At 42.8% G+C, this 24,270-nt stretch overlaps 1 protein-coding gene across 3 annotated transcripts in view; it reads left to right on the forward strand.

The window, feature by feature from the left end:
• The window catches only part of GLP2R (glucagon like peptide 2 receptor), a 71,455-nt gene extending 47,633 nt beyond the window's left edge, over positions 1-23,822 (forward strand). For all 3 annotated transcript variants that reach the window (XM_069953448.1, XM_069953447.1, XM_069953449.1), the window contains exons 3-13: positions 3,839-3,943; positions 7,549-7,670; positions 10,193-10,299; positions 11,754-11,913; positions 12,087-12,246; positions 12,323-12,383; positions 15,506-15,575; positions 15,825-15,913; positions 18,314-18,452; positions 18,564-18,605; positions 20,377-23,822. In XM_069953448.1, coding sequence (XP_069809549.1) covers positions 3,839-3,943; positions 7,549-7,670; positions 10,193-10,299; positions 11,754-11,913; positions 12,087-12,246; positions 12,323-12,383; positions 15,506-15,575; positions 15,825-15,913; positions 18,314-18,452; positions 18,564-18,605; positions 20,377-20,709 — 1,388 coding nt within the window. In that variant the 3' untranslated portion in view covers positions 20,710-23,822. The remainder of the gene's footprint in view (positions 1-3,838; positions 3,944-7,548; positions 7,671-10,192; positions 10,300-11,753; positions 11,914-12,086; positions 12,247-12,322; positions 12,384-15,505; positions 15,576-15,824; positions 15,914-18,313; positions 18,453-18,563; positions 18,606-20,376) is intronic.
• Positions 23,823-24,270: the final 448 nt, after the last annotated feature.

Genomic DNA, 24,270 nt, shown 5'->3' on the forward strand with positions numbered 1-24,270 from the left:
ATGTGTATAAAGTTTTTTGGTATATATATTTATGTGTATTGCATATATATGTATTGTATATAGTGTTGGTTCTAATATAGCAGCTGAGTACGGGGAGGTAGGGATACTATGTATTGTTAAGGGTCCCTGCTGGATACAATTGGGTGTTTTAAGAGTTTTTAATTTAGGGCTTATACAGGGTTGTTTTGTGTATGTACAGATATATGAATAAAGATTATGTATACAGTGGTTCCTTCGGATTACGAGCATAATTCGTTCCGGGACCGCGCTTGTAATCCAAATCCACTCTTAAACCAAAGCAAATTTTCCCATAAGAAATCATAGAGATGTAGACAATTGGGTCCACACCCCAAAAATAATGATTTATTATTCTGAATAACATGTAAAACAAACATTCAGAAACAGCAGAATATGTGATATTATAAGTTACTGTACAGTAATGGAGAGGATGGGAAAAGCAAGAGCTGACAGAGACTGCAGGGAGCATGAAGGTATGAGCAGGGCAGATGTGGGCACAGTATAGCAGCACTCTATAGGGAGAGAGGGGTTACAGCTATGCAGAGATTACCTCCTCAGTCCTGTCCCCTGATGTAAGCCCCAGCCTGAAGTGGATCTGCTATGATTTGGAAGGTGAGGGAGACTTCCTGGGTCAGAGTACAGGGCTGTAGACCCCGCTATGCAGACCATGCTGCTCCTCAACTTGCGCTCCCTCCCAGTACAGGGAGCTCTTAAACCAAAGCAATGCTCTTAAACCAAGTCACAATTTTGAGCTCTTAAACCAAAACGCTCTTAAACCAAGTTACTCTTAAACCAAGGTACCACTGTACTTATTTTTGAATTGATATTTGTGTGCTTGGCATACCTCTGTTTCTTATATTCGGATTTGCGGCTTGTATAGTATGTCACACCATTAGCACCAGCTACCTAGCTGTGCATTACCCCTTCTTTTGATATACAGCGCATATTTGTTTGTGTAATAAGTCGTTCGCTAAAAAAAATCGCTAGATATCGCTAGCGAACGATGGTTATAGCACAACAGAAGATCCCTACAGGCCGGCTGACCTCTCTGTAAGCCGACTGAGCGTCCATGGACTCCATCAATGGTTCCACATCTGGCCATATTCGGTCAGACCCAATCCTGAGGATTCTGTGTTCTGGATCCTTCCAGTCTGTGTTTCTTCAGATCCGGAGTGGTTATCTGGTGTGGGGGATTGACGGCTCCTCAGTGATATCATTTATAAGTCCAGTGCAATTCCACCAGCGCAGACCTCTAAGTCTGACTGAAGACTCTTGTGAGGAATTGGTGATAAGGAGAAGTTTATAGCTTTGCTTTATTACCAGATTAGATGGTTTTACGACCACAGAGAATCCAGTAATAATAACAGCGAAACACAGGAGACATGAGGAAGATTACACCACATCCCGAGAAACCCCACAACCCAAAATAGAAGACACGTTATTCCTGCCCCCCCCCCATCTTTACTTAATTTTTTTATCTTCCTCTCTGTACTCTCCGTTCTTCTTCATTTCTTTTTCATACTTTGTTTTTCTTCCATGATATTAGTGAATAGTGTAATATAATCTTGACTTGAATACATCTGCGCTAAGAACTGTTGATTTAGAAAGTAGAATAGCAGTGCTGGCTTAGTTACGTGCTGAGTTCATAGAGTAGAACTAAAATAGAGTTCAGAGAAGTGAAGAGGAGTAGGTTGTGAGAGTCCCAACCCAAAGTAGTACTGTGCTCTGCCGGAAATTTAGAAGAAGTAGAATACTTGAGAATACTTGAGAGAAGAATACTTTCGACCTTTGTCGCTATACCACCTTTTGCCCTACAGTGTCACGTGACCCGTCCTACTAGGGTGACACAAGCCCCAGTCCTAGTTACCTGAGCTAAGCGAAGTGTCCGAGGATGTTCCGATGTCACCTGCATTACGAGCAGGTAGGTAGGCTATGCGGATCAGTTCCTCTGCTTATAGGATACTGTACTGCCACTTTAGAGACATTCAACGGCGTGGGTTGGGGTTATCCCTGACTTGTCCTCTCTTGAGTTGTTCAGCACTGCATGGTAAAGATAAGTGTTGCTTTAAAGAAAAAAGTCTCTGTGTTTTCCATGAGCGTCTGTACACTACAACTGGTCTGTCCCGGAGGGGGAACCTGGTAGAGCCAGGCTCCTGGCTAAACTTTGCAGGAGACTCTGGTCTGTGTGTCTTGCCTCTATGAAAACCAGAGATAAATTCCCTAAGTGTGAGTCTACACTTCCTCTCCCCATTTAAGAACTTCCTACAGGGTGTGTAACAGCATCTGTGAGTGGTGGAGAGCAGAAAGCAAAGAGAGAACAGGACAGAGATAGGTGAAAGGAAAGAATAGCTCTCATTGGTGCGCAGATCACAGACAAACAATAACCCTTTGTTCACTACAGCTGTGCAATATACAACTACAGATATACATACTAGCAACACCTAGTGGCAAAACTGAGACATGACTTCATTACCACTTGACTTCGCATACAGGCTTTTGCGAAGGGTGTCCAAAGCAGAAACACCCGTGGTGGGAAACCACAGTCTTCCTCCCACACCTTTTCTTCCTCATTCTTTTCATCTTTTCTTCCTTGTTCCTCATCTTTCCTTCTCCTCCATTTACCTCCTTATCTTTTTCTCCTCCTCCTTTTGCCTCATCTTTTCCTCCTCCTTTTCCTTCCTCCTCTTTTTTTTCCTCCTCCTTTGACCTCATCTTTTCCTCCTCCTTTCTCCTCTTCTTTTTCTCCGTCCTCCGCTTTCCTCTTCGTTCCTACTCATCTTTGCCTCCTCCTCCATCTTCCTTCCTCTTCTTCTTTTCCTCCCCCTTTCTCCTCTTTTTCTCTTCCCATTCCTTTTTTCCACCTTCTTTCTCCCCTTTCCTTTCTTCTCTTTATTGTCTCCCTATTCTACCCGTTTCTTTTCTCCTTCTTTGTCCCCTTTTTTTCCTTTGGTTCTTCCCACTTCTGCCCCTTCTTTCTCCTCTCCATCCTCCTCGTCCTTCCTCATCCTTCTTGGCCTCCGCTTCCTCATCCTCCTTGGCCTCTGCTTCCTCATCCTTCTTGGCCTCCGCTTCCTCATCCTCCATGGCCTCCTCATCCTCCATGGCCTTCTCTTCCTCTTCCTCCATGGCCTTCTCATCCTCCATGGCCTCCTCATCCTCTGTGGCCAACCCTCTCTCATCCTCCATGGCCTTCTCTTCCTCCACAGCCTCCTCTTCCTCATCCTCCCTGGTTGACTATTCCTCATCCTCCATGGCCTTCTCTTCCTTATCCTCCATGGCCTTCTCTTCTTCATCCTCCATGCCCTTCTCTTCCTCATCCTCCATGGCCTTCTCTTCCTCATCCTCCATGGCCTCCTTATCCTCCATGGCCTCCTCATCCTCTGTGGCCTTCTCTTCCTCATCCTCCATGGCCTCCTTATCCTCCATGGCCTCCTCATCCTCTGTGGCCTTCCCTTGTTTATCGTCTATGGACTTCTCTTTCTCATCCTCCACAGCCTCCTCTTCCTCATCCTCCATGGCCTCCTGTTCTTCATATGTTTATAACTCTCCCAGCGCTCGTTTGCTCCTTGTTCCCTGCTCAGGTAAGTGCAGGGGAGGCCGCGGGGGGCTGCGGGGGGGGGGGGGGGGGCTGCCCAGGCAATCGCTAGAGGTCGCCAGCCCATAGAGGAAGCAGTGGGCTCCTCTTCCACAGGTCGACGGCAGCAGATCGCTGCTGTGTAAGTCATTTGTCTTTCAACATGTTATCCTTTGCAGCCTCTCAGTTTGTGGTCAGCGATGACATCATCACCCTTATTGATGGGCGTGTTCTCTTCTCTTTCAGGAGTTTACTGTAATGGGACATTTGATCAGTTCGCATGTTGGCCATTCTCCTACCCAGGAAATGTATCTGTCCCGTGTCCGTGGTATCTGCCGATGATTCAGGAAGGTAAAGAGAAGGAAGTCAGCACAATGGCTTCTCATACACTCTCACATCCCATTGGTTTGTAGATTGTTCAGGCCCTTTAGGAAACCCATCTGGGTCGAACTTTTAATGCAGTGGAAATGTGAAGCTCGGAGTCAGGTGACAGCAGAGAGGACTTCCTGTGACCACTAGAGGTAAATGGTGGTCATCCAGGCAGGAAGTCACAGAATTGCTCACACTAGCCCTATGCCATCACTTTGCACGACAAAAGGGAAATCCCAAGATTAACACTTACCAGCGGTACACAAGATAGGGGACACGTAATTGTCAGGGGTCGGACCCTTGGGACAATGGTTTCCTGCCCCCCAGTGTGAATGGATTCATGGCTGAGCTTGTACAATGCTGCTCCATTCACTCAACATAGAAATGCCAATAGTACTGCATGGTGGTGGCAATTGGTCACTGTATTGAAGTATTATTAGGCCCTGTATGGTTATCTGTATATTTTATAGCAGTATTATTGGTCACTGTATGGCAGTATTATCTGGCACTGTATGGAGGTATTATTAGGCACTGTATAGCAGTATTATTAGGTACTATAAAGCAGTATTATTTGGCACTGTATTGGGGTATTATAAGGCACTGTTTAGCAGTAGAATTTGGCACTGTTTGGTAGTATTAGTATTTGTATAGTGTATAGCACTATTATTAGCCAATATATGATTGTCTGTACACTATATAGCAGTATTATTTGGCACTGTATTGTTGTGTATGCACTGTATAGCAGTATTATTTGGCACTGTATGGTGATATTATTAGGCACTGTATAGCAGTATTATTTGACACTGTATGATGATATTATTAGGCAGCTGTATAGCAGTATTATTAGGCACTGTATGGTTGGCCGTACACTGTATAGAAGTATTATTAGGCCCTGTATAGCAGAATAATTTAACTGTTTAGCAATATTATTTGGCACCGTATGGTTGTCCGTACACTGTATGGCAGTATTATTGGGCATTGTATAGCAGAATAATTTGGCACTGTATAGCAGTATTATTTGGCACAGTATAGAAGTATTATTAGGCACTGTATGGTGGTATTATTAGACACTGTATGGCAGTATTAGGCATTGTATAGCAGTTTTATTAGGCATTGTATGGCAGTATTATTTGGCACAGTATAATTAGGCACTGTATGGTGGTATTATTAGACACTGTATAGCAGTATTAGGCATTGTATAGGCATTGTATTAGGCATTGTATAGCAGTTTTATTAGGCACTGTATGGCACTATTATTGGGCACTGTATAGCAGAATAATTTGGCACTGTATAGCAGTATTATTTGGCACTGTATAGTAGTATTATTTGGCACAGTATAGCAGTATTATTAGGCACTGCATAGCAGTATTATTAGGTACTATAAAGCAGTATTATTTGGCACTGTATTGGGGTATTATAAGGCACTGTATAGCAGTAGAATTTGGCAGTTTGGTGGTATTAGACACTTTATATTTGTATAGTGTATAGCACTATTATTAGCCACTATATGATTGTCTGTACACTATATAGCAGTATTATTTGGCACTGTATTGTTGTGTATGCACTGTATAGCAGTATTATTTGGCACTGTATGGTAATATTTTAAGGCACTGTATAGTAGTATTATTAGGCACTGTATAGCAGAATAATTTGGCACTGTATAGCAGTATTATTTGGCACAGTATAGCAGTATTATTAGGCACTGTATGGTGGTATTATTAGACACTGTATGGCAGTATTAGGCATTGTATAGCAGTTTTATTAGGCGCTGTATGGCAGTATTGAGCACTGTGTGGCAGTATTAGGCAATGTATAGCAGTATTATTTAGCACTGTATGGTGGTATTGGGCCTGTATATCACTATTGTTAGGCACTGTATAACAGTATTATTAGGGACTGTATGGCAGTATTACTAGGCACTAGGCAGCAGTATAATTAGACACTGTATAGTAGAAGTATTATTAGGCACTGTGTAGCAGTATTATTAGGCAATGTATGGTGGTATTATTAGGCACTGTATAGGAGTATAATTATGCACTGTATTGCAGTATTATTAGGCACTGTATAGGAGTATAATTATGCACTATATTGCAGTATTATTAGGCACTGTATGGTAGTATTAGGCACTGTGTAGCAGAATTATTAGGCAATGTATGGTGGTATTATTAGGCACTGTATGACAGTATTATTAGGCACTGTATGGTGGCATTATTAAGCACTGTATAGCAGTAATATTTGGCATTCTATGGTGGTATTAGGCACAGTATAGCAGTATTATTAGGCACTGTATAGCAGTATTATTAGGTACTATGCAGCAGTATAATTAGGCACTGTATTGTAGTAGTATTAGGCACTGTCTAGCAGTATTATTAGGCAATGTATAAGAGTATAATTATGCACTGTATAGCAGTATTATTAGGCACTGTATGGTAGTATTATTTGGCACTATATAGCAGTATTATTAGGCACGGTATAGCAGCAATATTTAGCACTGTATAGCAGTATTATTAGGCACTGTATAATAGTATTATTTTATACTGTATGGTAGTATTATTAGGCACTCTGTAGCAGTATTATTTGGCACTGTGTAGCAGTATTATTTAGCACTGTGTAGCAGTATGATTAAGCACTGTGTAGCAGTATTGTTTTTCATGGTATGGTGGTATTCTTAGGCACTGTTTGGTGGTATTATTAGGCACTGTGTAGCAGTATGATTAGGCACTGTGTATCAGTATTATTAGGCACTGTGTAGCAGTATAATTTGGAACTGTATAGTGGTATTATTAGACACTGTATAACAGTATTATTAGGTACTCATAGCAGTATTATTAGGCACTGTGTAGCAGTACTATTAGGTACTTATAGCAGTATTATTAGGCACTGTGTAGCAGTACTATTAGGTACTTATAGCAGTATTATTAGGCACTGTGTAGCAGTATTATTAGGCACTATATGGCCGTATTATTTCACACTTACAGTACTACTTCTTACGGTACTTACGGCTACTTCTAGATCTTTATGTCTGTGTCGGACCTCAGGTCCCGGCGGCAGTCATCATACATACACATTTCTTTTGCCGGGCGGCAGATGATACAATCTATATATGGATCTCCTCATTATACATACATTCAGACTCCGGTCGCACTTTAATCATCATCTCAGGCCGACAACGGGATGTGATATTCAATAAATGTCACTGCCGAATATGTAACAAATCTCCCAGAGAAAAATCTCATTTATAATACAGACATCGGGATCTGCACAGCAACCGCGCCTCCATATAGACAGGCGACATTAGCATCTCAGTGACAGGAGGACCACTTTAATTATTGGAACCTGTCCCTTTAAATTAATGGATTTCGATGACAATTGATTGACACCAAACTATGGGGACAACTGAGGGCCTAAGGCGACATATACAGACATATGATCTGAGAAGGGCATTTGCCATTGTTCAGGAACATAAGCCCTGGTGGGAGCTATACCGGGGTCCTATCAGGGGGGCTGGGAAGGGTTATACATAGGACTGAGGTGTTGAGATGTCATTTGGCGCCAGCTATGTTTGTGCCCTGACTTGTGTCTTGCAGGCAGCGCGGCCTACGCGCACAGATACTGCACCGAGCACGGCGTCTGGCAGACAGAAGACAACTCCACAGATATCTGGCGGGAGACCACAGAATGCTCCACCAGTAATCACTTCAAACAAAATGTGAGTCCGGCGTGTTTCTATTATGCTTCACACTTAATCCCTCGGATTACTTCAATTTGCTGAGGCTTCGAGGTTCCAGAGTTCTGTACAATACGAATGTAGCAGCAAATCTAGGGTGAATATTTTATTAGGTTACACTGACTAATTGACAGGCTATGGGTTGTGCTGGAAACTAGATAGGCAGGATTATGCCACTCACATTACCAGAGGGGATCATGTATATAAACCGTTATCAGACATTTCATCCAATTATCACTAGAAGTTAGAATTATACTAACTAAATGACTGACCTATTGTACTGCTGGAAACTAGATAGGCAGGATTAGGCCACTCACAATACCAGAGGGGATTGTGTGTATAAACGGTTATCAGACGTTTCATCCTATTATCACTAGAGGTCAGGGTTAAACTGACTAATTGACTGACCTATTGTACTGCTGGAAACTAGATAGGCAGGACTACGCCATTCACAATACCAGAGCGAATCATGTATGTAAATGGTTATCATTTCATCCCATTATAACTAGAGGTAAGGGTTATACTGACTAAATGACTGACCTATTGCACTGCTGGAACCTAGATAGGCAGATAGCTACTTATGATACCAGAGGCAGTTATGTATAATACAAAGTTATCAAAGGGTTTCTCCCATTATTACTAGAGGTTAGGGATATACAGACTGAATGACTGACCTATTGTACTGCTAGAAACTAGATAGGCAGGATTACGCCACTCACAATGCCAGAGGGAATTATATGTATACCGAGTTAACAGATGTTTCATCCCATTATCACTAAAGTTTGGGTTATGCTAACTAAATGACTGACATTTCACTGCTGGAGACTAGATAGGCAGGATTACACCAATCACAATACCAGAGGACATTAGGTATAATACAGAGTTATCAGAGGTTTCAACCCACTATCTCTAGAGGTAAGGGGTATGCTGACTAAATTACTGACCTGTTGTACTGCTGGAGATTAGATAGGCCGGATTACGCCACTCATTATACCAGAGGAAATTATGTATAATACAGAGTTATCAGAAGTTTTATCCCATTATCACTAGCGGTTATGGTTATGCTGACCAAATGACCAATCTATTGCACTGCTAGAGACTAGATAGGCATGAGTACAATTCTCATAACACTAGAGCTGATTGTGTCTATATGATGTCATTACAGGTTTTATACTATTACCAGCAGAGGCCGATGTTATATTGACTAAATTATAGGAATCGTCTGTACTGCTGGAAACTAGATAGGCAGGATTACATCACTCACACTCACAGAGGGAATTGTCCATTTACAAGGTTTTAGATAGGCAGTATTATACCACTTATAACATTAGAATAACTGATGTATACACAGTGCAGCTAGAGGCTGTGATTATACTGATTAAATGATAGGCCTTTTGTTCTGCTAGAGCCTAGATAGGCAGGATTACTATTTATCATAGAAGAGGGAATCATTCATATAAACTGTAATTACTTTATTACTAGAGGTTAGGGTTATACTGACTAAATTACTGATCTATTGCACTGTTAGAGACAAGATAGGCTGGATTACACCTCTCTTAACACTACAACTGATTATGTATATATTATGCTTTTAGAGGTTTTATCCCATTACAACTAAAGGGAAATGTTTTAATGACTGAAATATAAGAATTCTCTGTATTGCCGGAGACTAGATAGGCAGGTTACAAAACTCATAATGCTAGAGTCATGTGCACACATTTCCATAAGAGGTTTCATCCCATTAGTAGTAGAGGTTAGGCTTATTCTGACTTAATTTTAGGATTCCTCTATACTGCTGGAGACTAGATAGGCAGGATTACACCACTTGCAAAATCAGATTGAATCATTCATCTGCAAGATTTTATCCCATTATCACTAGTGGTTAGGGTTATTCTGACTTAATGACAGGATTCCTCTGTACTGCTGGAGACTAGATAGGCAGGATTTAACCAGCCATACCATTAGAGCTGATCGTGTATATATACTGTTCTTAGAGTTTTCATCCCATGATCACTAGAGGTTGACTGAATAAGATTCCTCTGTCATGCTGGAGACTAGATAAGCAGGATTACACCTCTGTCAGACTAGAGAATATAGTATGATGTTTGGGGTCTCCATCAGTCTCCCAGTCCATCATCCCTTGTAATATAAAGCGTAGACATCCCGCTGAGCAGTCTATACAGACAGGGCACTGACAGCAGACCCCACAGACATGACGCCCCCTATCCCACCTGTCATAGGAGGCTCCTGGTGTTTGTGTTACCTCAGATAAATGCCTCCTATGGAATGTTCCATGATAACAAACCTATGGAAACTGGATATGAATTTCTGGATTTGGGCGTCTTGTGTGTTTATAAATTCCGGCGATCTCCTTGTATCGGGGGATAATGGATTCAGGGCTGAAAAGTTCTGCGCTCATTAACCCTATAGTGTCCTCTGTGCTGCTGTGAGACTCCATAGTGTTACCAGTGTGCAGTGCCGGAGCTCACCCCATGTTCTTACAGGATAAGGAGCACTCGCTACTACTACTACTGCAGATCTGCTACACGGTGGGCTACTCCATATCCCTCGGGACCCTCGTCCTGGCACTGTGCATCCTCCTCACATTCAGGTGAGATCATACTGTCTGAGGAGAGGGGTATCTAATCCTATTGTGTGATACTGTCTGCTGAGAGGTGTATCTAATCCTATCCCATGTGATACTGTCTGAGGAGAGGGGTATCTAATCCTATTGTGTGATACGGTCTGCTGAGAGGTGTATCTGATCCTATCCCATGTGATACTGTCTGCTGAAAGGTGTATCTAATCCTGTCCCAGTGATAAATTATGCTGAGCGGTGTATCTAATCCTTTCTCATGTGATACTGTCTGCTGAGAGGTGTATCTAATCCTGTCCCATGTGATACTGTCTGCTGAGCGGTGTATCTAATACTATCCCATGTGATACTGTCTGCTGAGCGGTGTATCTAATACTATCCCATGTGATACTGTCTGCTGAGAGGTGTATCTAATCCTATCCCATGTGATACTGTCTGCTGAGCGGTGTATCTAATACTATCCCATGTGATACTGTCTGCTGAGCGGTGTATCTAATACTATCCCATGTGATACTGTCTGCTGAGAGGTGTATCTAATCCTATCCCATGTGATACTGTCTGCTGAGCGGTGTATCTAATACTATCCCATGTGATACTGTCTGCTGAGCGGTGTATCTAATCCTATCCCATGTGATACTGTCTGCTGAGCGGTGTATCTAATCCTATTGTGTGATACTGTCTGCTGAGAGGTGTATCTAATCCTGTCCCATGTGATACTGTCTGCTGAGAGGTGTATCTAATCCTATCCCATGTGATACTGTCTGCTGAGAGGTGTATCTAATCCTATCCCATGTGATACTGTCTGCTGAGAGGTGTATCTGATCCTATCCCATGTGATACTGTCTGCTGAGAGGTGTATCTAATCCTATCCCATGTGATAAATTCTGCTGAGCGGTGTATCTAATCCTATCACATTTGTTACTGTCTGCTGAGCTGTGTATCTAATCCTATCACGTGTGATACTGTCTGGGGTGTATCTAATCCTATCACGTGTTATACTATCTGCGGAGAGGGGTATCTGATCCTATTTACCATGTACCTATGAGCTGTGTATCCAATCCTATCACATGCGATACCATCTATTGTCTCTCTGGCGCCCCCGGAGTTCTTGTAGCTTATTGCACAGGTTTTGCAGCCACCTGACTCCTCTTACATTATATGTCTGAGTCTGTGTCTAATCCTGTCACTTGTTATACTCTCTGTTTAGCTGTGTATCTAATCCTATCACACTAACTGTCTGCTGTCCCTTTGGCGCCCCCAGTGTTCTGGCGGCACATTACACTCACTGCAGCAACCTGACTCCTCTCACTTTATATCTGTGAGCTGTGTATCTAATCCTGTCTCTTGTTATACTGTCTGCTGAGCTGTGTATCTAATCCTATTACATGTTATACTGCCTGCTGTCTCTCTGGTGCCCCCGGTGGTCTGGCAGCACATTGCACTCACTGCATTACCCTCTTACCTTGCAGGAAGCTTCACTGCACCAGGAATTACATCCACATGAATCTCTTTGGCTCCTTTATTATGAGGGCTCTGGCCGTCCTGATCAAAGATATAGTGCAAAGTACCAACCAGCCCCCGAGGGTGGCGAGCAACGCCAATGACTGGCTATCCGTGCTGGCCCCTCAGGTATGTCACAGGTCACAGGTCACACAATGGGGTTGGGGGGGTCATTTACTTATTTATTTATTTATTCATTTCAAATTTTTGAATGACAAATGAGCAGTTTTTCCCAGTAATTTTTAGGGCTATTCCTAGTTCAGTCCAGCAGGGGGAGCTGTAATAACCGCTGTGTCCTGCAGGTCACCACCTCCTGCCGCATCGTCCATATCTCCCTGCACTTCTTTGTGGGCGCCAACTACTTCTGGCTGCTGGTGGAGGGGATCTACCTGCACACCACCATCGTCTCTATGGTCCTGTGCGAGCGGAGGATGCTGCTGAGATACATGGCCATCGGCTGGTGTAAGTGGCCGCCATGTCCTCATCTACCTGTCTGTGACCATCTCATCCATCTTACTGGCTCCTGTTTGTTTTGCAGTGTGCCCCCTAGTGTTCATCATACCCTGGGTGATAGCGAGAACCTACCTGGAGAACGAAGGGTAAGATGCATGATGCACTGCAATACAGTGATCACAGCAGCACAGAGGATGTCAGGAGATGGATGTGCCTTTCCTGTAGACGTTCACTGGTCCCAGCAGCACAGAGGATGTCAGGAGAGAAATGTGCTGACCTTATAGGGGAGGTCACAGGGTGATAGTTACATAGAGAAGGAGCAGGGTCCCAGCAGCACAGAGGATGTCAGGAGAGGAGTGTGCTGATCTTATAGGAGAGGTCACAGGGTGATAGTTACATAGAGGAAGGAGCAGGGTCCCAGCAGCACAGAGGATGTCAGGAGAGGAGTGTGCTGATCTTATAGGGGAGGTCACAGGGTGAGAGTTACATAGAGGAAGGAGCAGGGTCCCCAGCAGCACAGAGGATGTCAGGAGAGGAGTGTGCTGATCTTATAGGGGAGGTCACAGGGTGATAGTTCAATAGAAGGAGCAGGGTCCCAGCAGCACAGAGGATGTCAGGAAAGGAGTGTGCTGACCTTATAGGAGAGGTCACAGGGGAGAGTTACATAGAGGAAGGAGCAGGGTCCCCAGCAGCACAGAGGATGTCAGGAGAGAAATGTGCTGACCTTATAGGGGAGGTCACAGGGTGAGAGTTATATAGAGGAAGGAGCAGGGTGCCAGCAGCACAGAGGATGTCAGGAGAGGAGTGTGCTGATCTTATAGGGGAGGTCACAGGGTGAGAGTTACATAGAGAAGTAGCAGGGTCCCAGCAGCACAGAGGATGTCAGGAGAGGAGTGTGCTGACCTTATAGGGGAGGTCACAGGGTGAGAGTTACATAGAGGAAGGAGCAGGGTCCCAGCAGCACAGAGGATGTCAGGAGAGGAGTGTGCTGATATTATAGGGGAGGTCACAGGAGAGAGTTATATAGAGGAAGGAGCAGGGTGCCAGCAGCACAGAGGATGTCAGGAAAGGAGTGTGCTGATGTAATTGGGGAGGTCACAGGGTGATGGTTCCATAGAGGAAGGAGCAGGGTCCCAGCAGCACAGAGGATGTCAGGAGAGGAGTGTGCTGATATTATGGGGGAGGTCACAGGGTGATGGTTCCATAGAGGAAGGAGCAGGGTCCCAGCAGCACAGAGGATTTGAGGAGAGGAGGAGTCTTCTGATCTGACTCTCAGTGACTATTTCATCACTATTAGGCAGATGGGATGTGTAATTAAGTGGCGGTCTAGCCCCCGGAGCAGCAATCGCAGGCAGGAATTAATTACGGGCGGATGGCGCTCCTCCTGAGGTCGCAGCAATCCGTCATGATCCTAATTGCGCCATTGGCAGCGTGATTCATGAGGCAATCTCCCAGCACCATATACATACTGTAAATATCGATCGGGTAACTGCTCAGCCATAAATCACCGCAGCGTCCGGATAGCCAGAGATACACAATTACCTCCATGAATGAGGGATTACAGCAGAGAGAAGCGGCGCCAGGAAAATGCAGCTTTATATAAAAACTCATCTCATCCTTCAGGGTCACAGAAGGAGGCAGAATATTCACAATATAGAAGAATATAAAACAAGGACAGCACGTGGTGCACTGACCACAGTAACCCCTTAGACCCAGCACTATAACTCTTTTAGTTATAAGGACCACTATAGCGGTCACTGCAGTGGTCCTTATAACTAAAAGAGTTATGGCATCCCACATAACTCTGAGGGCCACAGCATCCTCGCCACTAGGCCCCCAACTATGATCAGCAAGGTTCTCCTAATAACTCCGAGGGGCACTGCTCCTTTCCTATAGTAGTGAGGCCAGGGTGTACCACTCATAACTGTGAGGGTCACTGCACCTTCCCCATAGTAGTGAGGCCATGGTGTACCACCCATAGCTGTGAGGGTAAGTGCACCTTCCTGATCGTAGTGAGGCCAGGGTGTACCACCCATAGCTGTGAGGGTCAGTGCACCTTCCCCATAGTAGTGAGGCCATAGTAGTAAGGCCATAGCTGTGAGGGTCAGTGCACCTTCCCCATAGTAGTGAGGCCATAGTAGTAAGGCCATAGCTGTGAGGGTCAGTGCACCTTCCCCATAGTAGTGAGGCCAGGGTGTACCACCCATAACTGTGAGGGTCAGTGCACCTTCCCCATAGTAGTGAGGCCATGGTGTACCACCCATAACTGTGAGGGTCTGTGCACCTTCCTGATAGTAGTGAGGCCAGGGTGTACCACCTATAACTGTGAGGGTCTGTGCACCTTCCTGATAGTAGTGAGGCCAGGGTGTACCACCCATAACTGTGAGGGTCAGTGCACCTTCCCCATAGTAGTGAGGCCATAGTAGTGAGGCCATAACTGTGAGGGTCTGTGCACCTTCCCCATAGTAGTGAGGGCAGGGTGTACCACCCATAACTGTGAGGGTCTGTGCACCTTCCTGATAGTAGTGAGGCCAGGGTGTACCACCCATAACTGTGAGGGTCTGTGCACCTTCCTGATAGTAGTGAGGCCAGGGTGTACCACCCATAACTGTGAGGGTCAGTGCACCTTCCCCATAGTAGTGAGGCCATGGTGTACCACCCATAACTGTGAGGGTCAGTGCACCTTCCCCATAGTAGTGAGGCCATGGTGTACCACCCATAACTGTGAGGGTCTGTGCACCTTCCTGATAGTAGTGAGGCCAGGGTGTACCACCCATAGCTGTCAGGGTCACTGCACCTTCCCCATAGTAGTGAGGCCAGGGTGTACCACCCATAGCTGTCAGGGTCACTGCACCTTCCCCATAGTAGTGAGGCCATGGTGTACCACCCATAACTGTGAGGGTCAGTGCACCTTCCCCATAGTAGTGAGGCCATGGTGTACCACCCATAGCTGTCAGGGTCAGTGCACCTTCCCCATAGTAGTGAGGCCAGGGTGACTTTTTCTCTTCTTATTGTTCTTCCTGCTGGTTTCCTGGTAGCTTTCTCATGCTACCCCTTAATGCTTGTAGTGGGCATGCTGTACTGTATTACACTCCCCTCTTCTCTCTCCATCCTTTACTCTAAATTGTTATGAGAAATGTTTATATAATTATTGCAAATCAAGTTCACTTGTGCACCAAAGGGACAGGTTTCTGAAGGGGCGCGGCACTGATAACCTCTCAGGAATTATATCTGTTACATTAATTATCTTATTTTTTTGTAATTTTAGATGTTGGGGAATAAACCAGAACACGGCGATCTGGTATATCATTAAGGGACCGATGCTGCTCTGCATATTTGTAAGTATCCGATCCCTGGGACGTCATTACATTATGCCTTCTGCTCCGGTCACAGCCATGTCCAGACTCGGAGAACAATGAATGCTGGGATCTTTCTTCAGCTATTCTGGGTGCACAATGCGGATGGATCCTCAACAGCAACCAGTGCAACCTTACTTCTGCTTTGGATGTGACTGGAGTATAAGACTCCCAGCGCTACCTACAATGCTCCTGGGCAACACGTTATATAACAAGGTCTGTGTCTTGTAGATAAACTTTGCTGTACATATCAAGATACTGAACCTTCTACACCTGAAGCTGAAGGCACAACAGCTAAAGTTTACAGACTATAAATACAGGTAAGACGAGGGACCATTACAGAGGGTGTGAAATCACAACTCTGAGCGCCATCTACTGGATGTGTGGGGTACCAATAACTGTATATAAGGATGTATGGACAACTTTGTTTTGAGTGTCAAATCAAATTGGCCAGATTTAGAAAAACATGGTTGCCATTCTCCACATGGGATTCCAGGTTTAGCTGCTTTTGTAACATTTCAAAGGACTCAATAAGGTTCAGGAGGAAAATGCTTTTAGTAAAAAACTGAACTCAACAAGAGGACACAGTGAGAGGTTAGTTGGGGGAAAGATCAGAAGCAACGTGAGAAAATATTACTTTACTGAAAGAGTAGTAGATACTTGGAACAAACTTCCAGCAGATGTGGTTGGTAAATCTACAATAACAGAATTTAAACATGCCTGGTATAGACATATATCTATCGTAAGGGAAATACTAAAAGAGGAGTGTAGATGGACCCAGTGGTCTTTTTCTGCAGATAATCTTCTATGTTTCTATGGCCCCTAGAGGGCAGAGCAGGAACTGAAGCCATAAGAGATACAGCAGAAGGGTGCTCAGAGGAGGAAGGATACAGCAGGGAAGTGGAGCAGAGAATGTGGTCTGGTGACAGTAAGTGCCCGGACACACTGTATGTCAGCAGGTTCCATCTCTGGGCACTCTTTTGCTGTTTCCATTATGGCTTCCATTCCTGCTCTGTCCTCTAGGGGCCAATGCTTCCCAGAGACAGGGGTAGAGAAAAGGGTGCACCCAACCTTAGGTGAAATTAGCACCACATAGGGTGGGCACAGAGATAAAGGATGTATGGTTAAAGAATAGATTTTATCAAAATGTGTTTAATGCAAGTAAATAGGGTTTATAAAAATCCTTATCAAATATTGAATAAAATGGGACATACTGATACTACACTTATTTATTATGCACCTATATGTACAAAGTCTTCATTATAGACAGCACATAAATACAGCACCAGAACTAAGCTCAGTATATAAATACAACACCAGAACTAAGCTCAGTATATAATCACAGCACCAGAACTATGCTCACTATATATATATATATATATATATATATATATATATATATATATATATTATACAGCATCAGAACTAAGCTCTGTATATAAATACAACACCAGAACTAAGCTCAGTATATAAATACAGCATCAGAACTAACCTCAGTAAATAAATACAGCACCAGAACAAAGTTCAGTATATAAATACAGCACCAGGACTAACCTCAATATGTACATACAGAACCAGAGCTAAGCCCAGTACAATATACATACAGCACCAGAACTAAGCTCACTACATAAAATAGTACCTGATTTGACCTCAGTATATAAGTACAATACCAGACCTAACCTCGGTATATAAATAAAACACCAGAACTAAACTCTGTATATAAAGACAGTACCAGAACTAAGTTTAGTACATGCACACAACACCACAAATAACCTCAGTGCCTCAATGCAGCACCAAAACTAACCCCAGTATATCAATACAACACAAGAACTACAGAAATAAGCTCAACATATATATACAGCACCAGAACTAAGCTCAGCATATAAATCAAATACAAGAACTAACTCCAGTATATACAGTACTAGAACTAAGCTCAGTGTATCAATACAGCACCAGAACTAAGCTCAGTATATAAATACAGTACCAGAACTAACCCCTGTATATAAAGACAACTCAAGAACTACAGAACTAAGCTCAACATATATATATACAGCACTAGAACTAAACTCAGCATATAAATACAGTGCCAGAACTAACTCCAGTATTTACAGTACTAGAACTAAGCTCAGTGTATCAATACAGCACCAGAACTAAGCTCAGTATATAAATACAGTACCAGAACTAACCCCTGTATATAAATATAGTACTAGAACTAAGCTCAGTATATAAATACAGTACCAGAACTAACCCCTGTATATAAATATAGTACTAGAACTAAGCTCAGTATATAAATACAGTACCAGAACTAACCCCTGTATATAAATATAGTACTAGAACTAAGCTCAGTATATAAATACAGCACCTGGACTAACCTAAATACATAAATACAGTACCAGAACTAAGCTCAGTATATAAATAACTAAATGCATTTATTGCATATGGAAACCCCTTTTAAAACGCTTTGTTTGTACTATATCTTAGGTAAGAAATTGAGCGGGTTCCCCTTGTATGTCTCCCTACCCACTTTTTAGTAGGAGCTGTACCCAGTGTAGTTTTTATCTTAAGAGGACCATCCAATGAAATCAGTGGAGGACCCTAAAAGTTTACAGGACACCACTGTAATATACAGTGCTACTACAGACATGCCTATAGACATATATCATACTGTTATTTCTTTGTTGTTCCATTTTGCCTACTTGCTTTATAATTTTATAATTCAGATTTGCCAAAGCGACACTGATCCTGATCCCACTCTTGGGGACTCATGAGGTCCTGTTCACATTCGTAAGTGATGAGCACATGAAGGGTCTCACCAAACATGTTCTGCTCTTCATCCAGCTGACCATGAGCTCCTTCCAGGTGACATTATCAAATCTTTTTATCTGCACCTTCTCCACTTCAAATGGCTCCACCCCCCTGACTCTTTAGGACACAACATACCTCCATTAACAAGTTTTCTATTCTTTGCAGGGCTTTGTGGTTGCCTATTTATACTGCTTTACTAATGGGGAGGTAAGTATGTGTATTAATACTCCAGTCACCTCCACAGTTGTATTTACATAATACTCCTCCCTATAGCAGGGCCCCTGTTTCCTAAATATCATATGACCTGTAAGATCTGTAGCTGCCTCCTAGCAGTGAATGATCATCTCAGGTAATGAAAGCTTTAATGCTTCATACACAGTGCTGAGGAAGTAAATGTCTTCCTGCATATAGTCGGGAGATTTATTCTTCATCAGTGAAAAGGTCAATTAGTCGTATTCTTCATGGAGCCGTAAGATTGTTAATTATCAGGTTACTGTACGGTATTATCTCATATAGACTCAAGGACAAGAGCGCCCTGCGGAAAGCAATAAGATGCAGCAAGGACATATAGACCCAGAGCCACTGCATCATTGCTATAAAGAGAGAGACATGTAATATAATACAGGAAAGATACTGCAGAAGATTAAAAAAATAACAACCGCAATAATAAAATCCCATATATAACTATTATAAAACTTCCCCTCTATATACAAAAATATAACTACTATAATAATGATCCTATGTAAAAGAAAATAACTACTATAATACTGTTCCTATATACAAGAATATAACTACTTTAATACTGCTCCTATATACAGGAATATAACTACTATAATACTGCCCTCTATATACAGGAATATAACCACTATAATACTGCCCCCTATATACAGGAATATAACTACTTTAATACTGCTTTCTATGTACAAGAATATAACTACTATAATACTGCACCTATATACAGGAATATACTACTATAATACTGCTCCTATATACAGGAATATACTACTATAATACTGCTCCTATATACAAGAATATAACTACTATAATACTGCTCCTATATACAAGAATATAACTACTATAATACTGCTCCTATATACAAGAATATAACTACTATAATATTGCCCCCTATATACAAGAATATAACTACTATAATACTGCTCCTATATACAAGAATATAACTACTATAATGGCAAAAGCAGGTAGAGACAAAAATCCAAAGCACTCACCAGCCGATGCGGTCTTCAAAGGTTTATTAGATACAAATCACCATCGGGAGGGGGAGAGTGGAACAGGTGCAGGAACGTATTCAACACAACAGTTTCATCCCCGCAGCGTTTTGTCAAACTTGACAAAAGCGCTGCGGCGTGAAACTGTTGTGTTGCCTACGTTCCCGCACCTGTTCCACTCTCCCCCTCCCGATGGTGATTTGTATCTAATAAACCTTTGAAGACCGCATCGGCTGGTGAGTGCTTTGGATTTTTGTTTCTACCTGCTTTTGCCATATACAGTCTCCTTTTCTGCTGCTGCTCCCCAGCCCCAGGTCCACTGGATATTGTTTGTCTACGTACCTATCCATCTGTATAGCCTTATACACCTCTAGAGCGGGCTCTGCTCTCTACTGACTTGGTTATAACTACTATAATACTGCTCCCTATATACAAGAATATAACTACTATAATACTGCTCCTATATACAAGAATATAACTACTATAATACTGCCCCCTATATACAAGAATATAACTACTATAATACTGCCCCTATATACAGGAATATAACTACTATAATACTGCTCCTATATACAAGAATATAACTACTATAATACTGCTCCTATATACAAGAATATAACTACTATAATACTGCTCCTATATACAAGAATATAACTGCTATAATACTGCCCCTATATACAGGAATATAACTACTATAATACTGCCCCCCATGTAGAAGAGTTTTAGCTTTGTTATCCTTCTTCTTTTCTCAGGTAAAAGCCGAGCTCAGAAAACAGTGGAATCTCTTCCTCCTCCAGTATTTTCCATGTAAAAGTTGTTTTTTTGGTAATAAAGTGAAGTATAAAACCCAGGGAGCTAAAAACATGAAGGGTAAATTTTTCCTGGACAGAGGGAATTACCAGAATGGTAAGAAGAATAGTGGTGTGCAGCTTCTACAAGCCACTGTCAATGTCTCCTCTGACCTGGGCCCAAAGAACAGCGCCCCGCTACAGTATTTTACCCGGAGGAGTGTTTCGGAGAGCAGTGATGGCGGTTTGACATTGGGGGAAACCATAGAGGAGACTGTAGAAGAAAGTGAAATTTAAGACTTTCCATTGTAGAATAGAGACTACCACAGAGATGACCAGATGACCAAGGAGATGACGGCTTCCCAAGGTTACCAGAGCTCTGGGGGCTTCATGGATGTTGTTTGTATTAAGTTCTCAAAAGTTTACATAATTTCACCAGGAAAAAAAACAAAATATGAGAAATCTGTTGGGAGATTGAATCAGAAGCCATTATTTAGAAGAATGAGGAGACCATCCTCCATTTCTTTACTGGAGAAGACCACCAGCCAGGAAACCATCCATTGCTGGTGGTCTCCTGCCTACTCTATATCATTATTTATGGACAAATATCTCACCTTGTGACATAATGAATGTAATATAACAGATATGACCCTATCACACTAGTGGAGAGGTCCACAGTCCTGGTAGTTATCATGTGGTCAAGAATATCGAGAGGTTCCCCATAGAAGTCTACAGAAAATCACGTCTATTGCCCCATGGAAACCAAGGGGAGAGAAAGCTCTAGGTTTTCTGTAAACATCTATTGATCTCCTGATGTGATGAGTCATTTATGATGTCACTACATATAGGTACATTTACGGAGTCGGTAGCCGAAATTTACCAAGACTGGCGTAACGTAGATCAGCAACTTTATTACAAGCCCGACAATGAATTCTACACCCAAAGTTTGAGCCATCATAGTGCCTTCTTATTCATAAATTTCACAATTTCCTTGGAGACGACTCCCACTTTTTTTGTCATTGGACAACTTTGGCGAGAAATGAGAAAAGTTGGACATTTGTTACAGTTCATGTTCCCAGTGTACACGCAAAATGTCTCCCTAGGCGTCCTTGCCTGGTGGGTGGCGCATTTGAAGAGGTTGCCTGGGAAAAATTAAGAGATTGCGGGGGGGGGGGGGTCCAATTTCTGCACACCCCGACGATCTCCGTATCGGGCACCTGTGTTTTTTATTATGAATAGAGCTGCTGGTATAGCACGTGACCCGTGGCTCTAGTCATTCCTACGGAGCCACCAGAGAGAGCTGAGTAAGCTGGAAGAGTGCTTACACGAGCCGTTTCTGCTGCTCCATAAGAATGAATAGAGCTGCGGCTCTATTCATAACAAAGAAGCCGAGGGCCAAATACTTATATCGGTGAGGGGTATGAAGGTCGGACTTCCACAATGTCTTACTTTTAATTTTTTCCCGGACAACCTCTTTAAGTATATGTTAAACAGAAGCAATACAGAGCCTAAATGTGCACCATGTGCCATACGAGAGAGACTATTAGGCCTCAATGCCACCATTGACCACCAGCCATAGTTGGAGGACATGATGATCTCCACCTGTAGTCATTGTTGTTCAAGGTTCCACAACTAGATGACTACTTTGTGATTCCATCTACCAACTTCATGTCACAGGTCCCAGAGCAGCATTTCTGTACCAGATGGTAGAAGAATCCAGGTCCATCGAGTTTCCAATGGGCATTAAATGTTTTTGACCTCCATCAGAAGGATTGCTCATTTGGACACTGGATAGTTATGAGGTTCACCAAGAAGAGTTGTGGCTGGTGGGATGAATGTTTGGTCCACAGCTAAGCTCCCTGACCTCATACAAGATGATGGTGGAGTGGTTTGGCCACGTTGGCTTTCTGTGCCGAGTGCCTGTAAATTTTTCCCACCAAACCCTAACCCCAACCCTTAACCATCAACTACTAATTGTGATTGGACCATTATGGCCACTGGCGAAGCTGACACCTTTCTCACAACCAAATAATTTGATGTGTGATGTGTGAGGAGGTGGAGACTGGGACCAAATATGATGCCTGAGCCGCATGAGTGGTTGAGGGGCACTTTCAAGCGCAAAACCATTGTACTTTTCATATCTTGGTGCTGCTATGTGGGTTCTTGAATATAAGGTGCTATTATCTGTACCTTTCACTACTGCCTCTCATTATTAGGTGTTAGGAACCCATCCCACTTTGCTCTAGGACCCTAAGGATTTCAGTTGTGCCACTCGGTACTATATAGATCCTATGTAGTGATGCTATTTTAGAACTGTATCCCATTGTTTTGGTATAGTAAAGTTATGTAGGTACCTTATGGCAGTATTATGTGGATACCTTATGGTACTGTCATGTAGATGCTGCATGGCAGTATTATGTGGATACCCTATAGTACTGTTATGTATGCACCTTATGACAGTATTATTTTGATACCCTTCGGTACTGTTATGTAGGTGCTTCATGACAGTAATATGTGGATACCCTATGGTACTGTTACGTAGTTGCTTCGTTGCAGTATTATGTTGATAGCCTATGGCCCTGTTATGTAGGTGCTGCATGGCAGTATTATGTGGATACCTTATGGTACTGTTATATATGCACCTTTTGGCTATGTTCATACCTTGTAAGATACCGGCCGTTCCGTGGCAGTACCGACCGGATGATCTGCAGTACCGCCGAATGATCTTTAGCGCGGCTGTGTTCTGATGCAAGTGCATCCATGCGCACCCGCATCAGAACTCCCCACTGCACACAATGGAGTGTACGGCCGTAGCCGCTTGCTCCACTGTGTGCACTGACAGGGTTTTCTGTGGCCGCTATTTAATGAAAGAAAAATGACATGTCAGTTTCTCACGGCGCCACTAGGGATCGCGGCTGGAGTGTATACTATGTGTATACACTCCGTCTGGGATTCCTCAGAAGGCAGCACTACGTAAGTGGTTTAGAAATCACGTCCGTTGTTGCAACGGCCATGATTACTACGGAGTGTGAACATAGCCTATGACAGTTTTATCTGGATACCATATGGTACTGTTATGTAGGTGCTGCATGGCAGCATTATGTGGATACTGTAATGTAAAGCGGAAACATTAGCCTGTAAATATTTGTTTGTATTTTTTATTTTAAATGTAAGATTTTATAAATTGTTTGTAAATCTGGCACAAAATTATTTTCTAAACACAAAATAAAAAATGTTCTAAGTTGTGTATACAGTAATCACATGTCTGCAAACACAGGACTGCGCAGGTCTCAGGTCAGGACTATTGTCAGCACCAACCAGACAAAACTATCCAGGATAGTCTATTACTCAGTATACGTCCTGTGTTATCATCCATTCCATAGGAGCAGTATTATAGTAGTTATATTCCTGTATATAGGAGCAGTATTATAGTAGTTATATTCTTGTATATAGGAGCAGTATTATAGTAGTTATATTCTTGTATATAGTAGTTATATTCCTGTATATAGGAGCAGTATTATAGTAGTTATATTCTTGTATATAGGAGCAGTATTATAGTAGTTATATTCTTGTATATAGGAGCAGTATTACAGTAGTTATATTCCTGTATATAGGAGCAGTATTATAGTAGTTATATTCTTGTATATAGTAGTTATATTCCTGTATATAGGGGCAGGGCCGGCCTTAAGGTAGATGGCGCCCTGTGCGAAACTTATCTATCCATACACACAACTACTACCCCCACCAACCATACACACAAATACTACCCCCACCAGCCATACACACAACTACCTACTACCCCCACCAGCCATACACACAAATACTACTACCCCCTCCAGCCATACACACAACTACTAC

This window comes from Dendropsophus ebraccatus, chromosome 14 (genome assembly GCF_027789765.1).
Source record: "Dendropsophus ebraccatus isolate aDenEbr1 chromosome 14, aDenEbr1.pat, whole genome shotgun sequence".
NCBI lineage: Eukaryota > Metazoa > Chordata > Amphibia > Anura > Hylidae > Dendropsophus > Dendropsophus ebraccatus.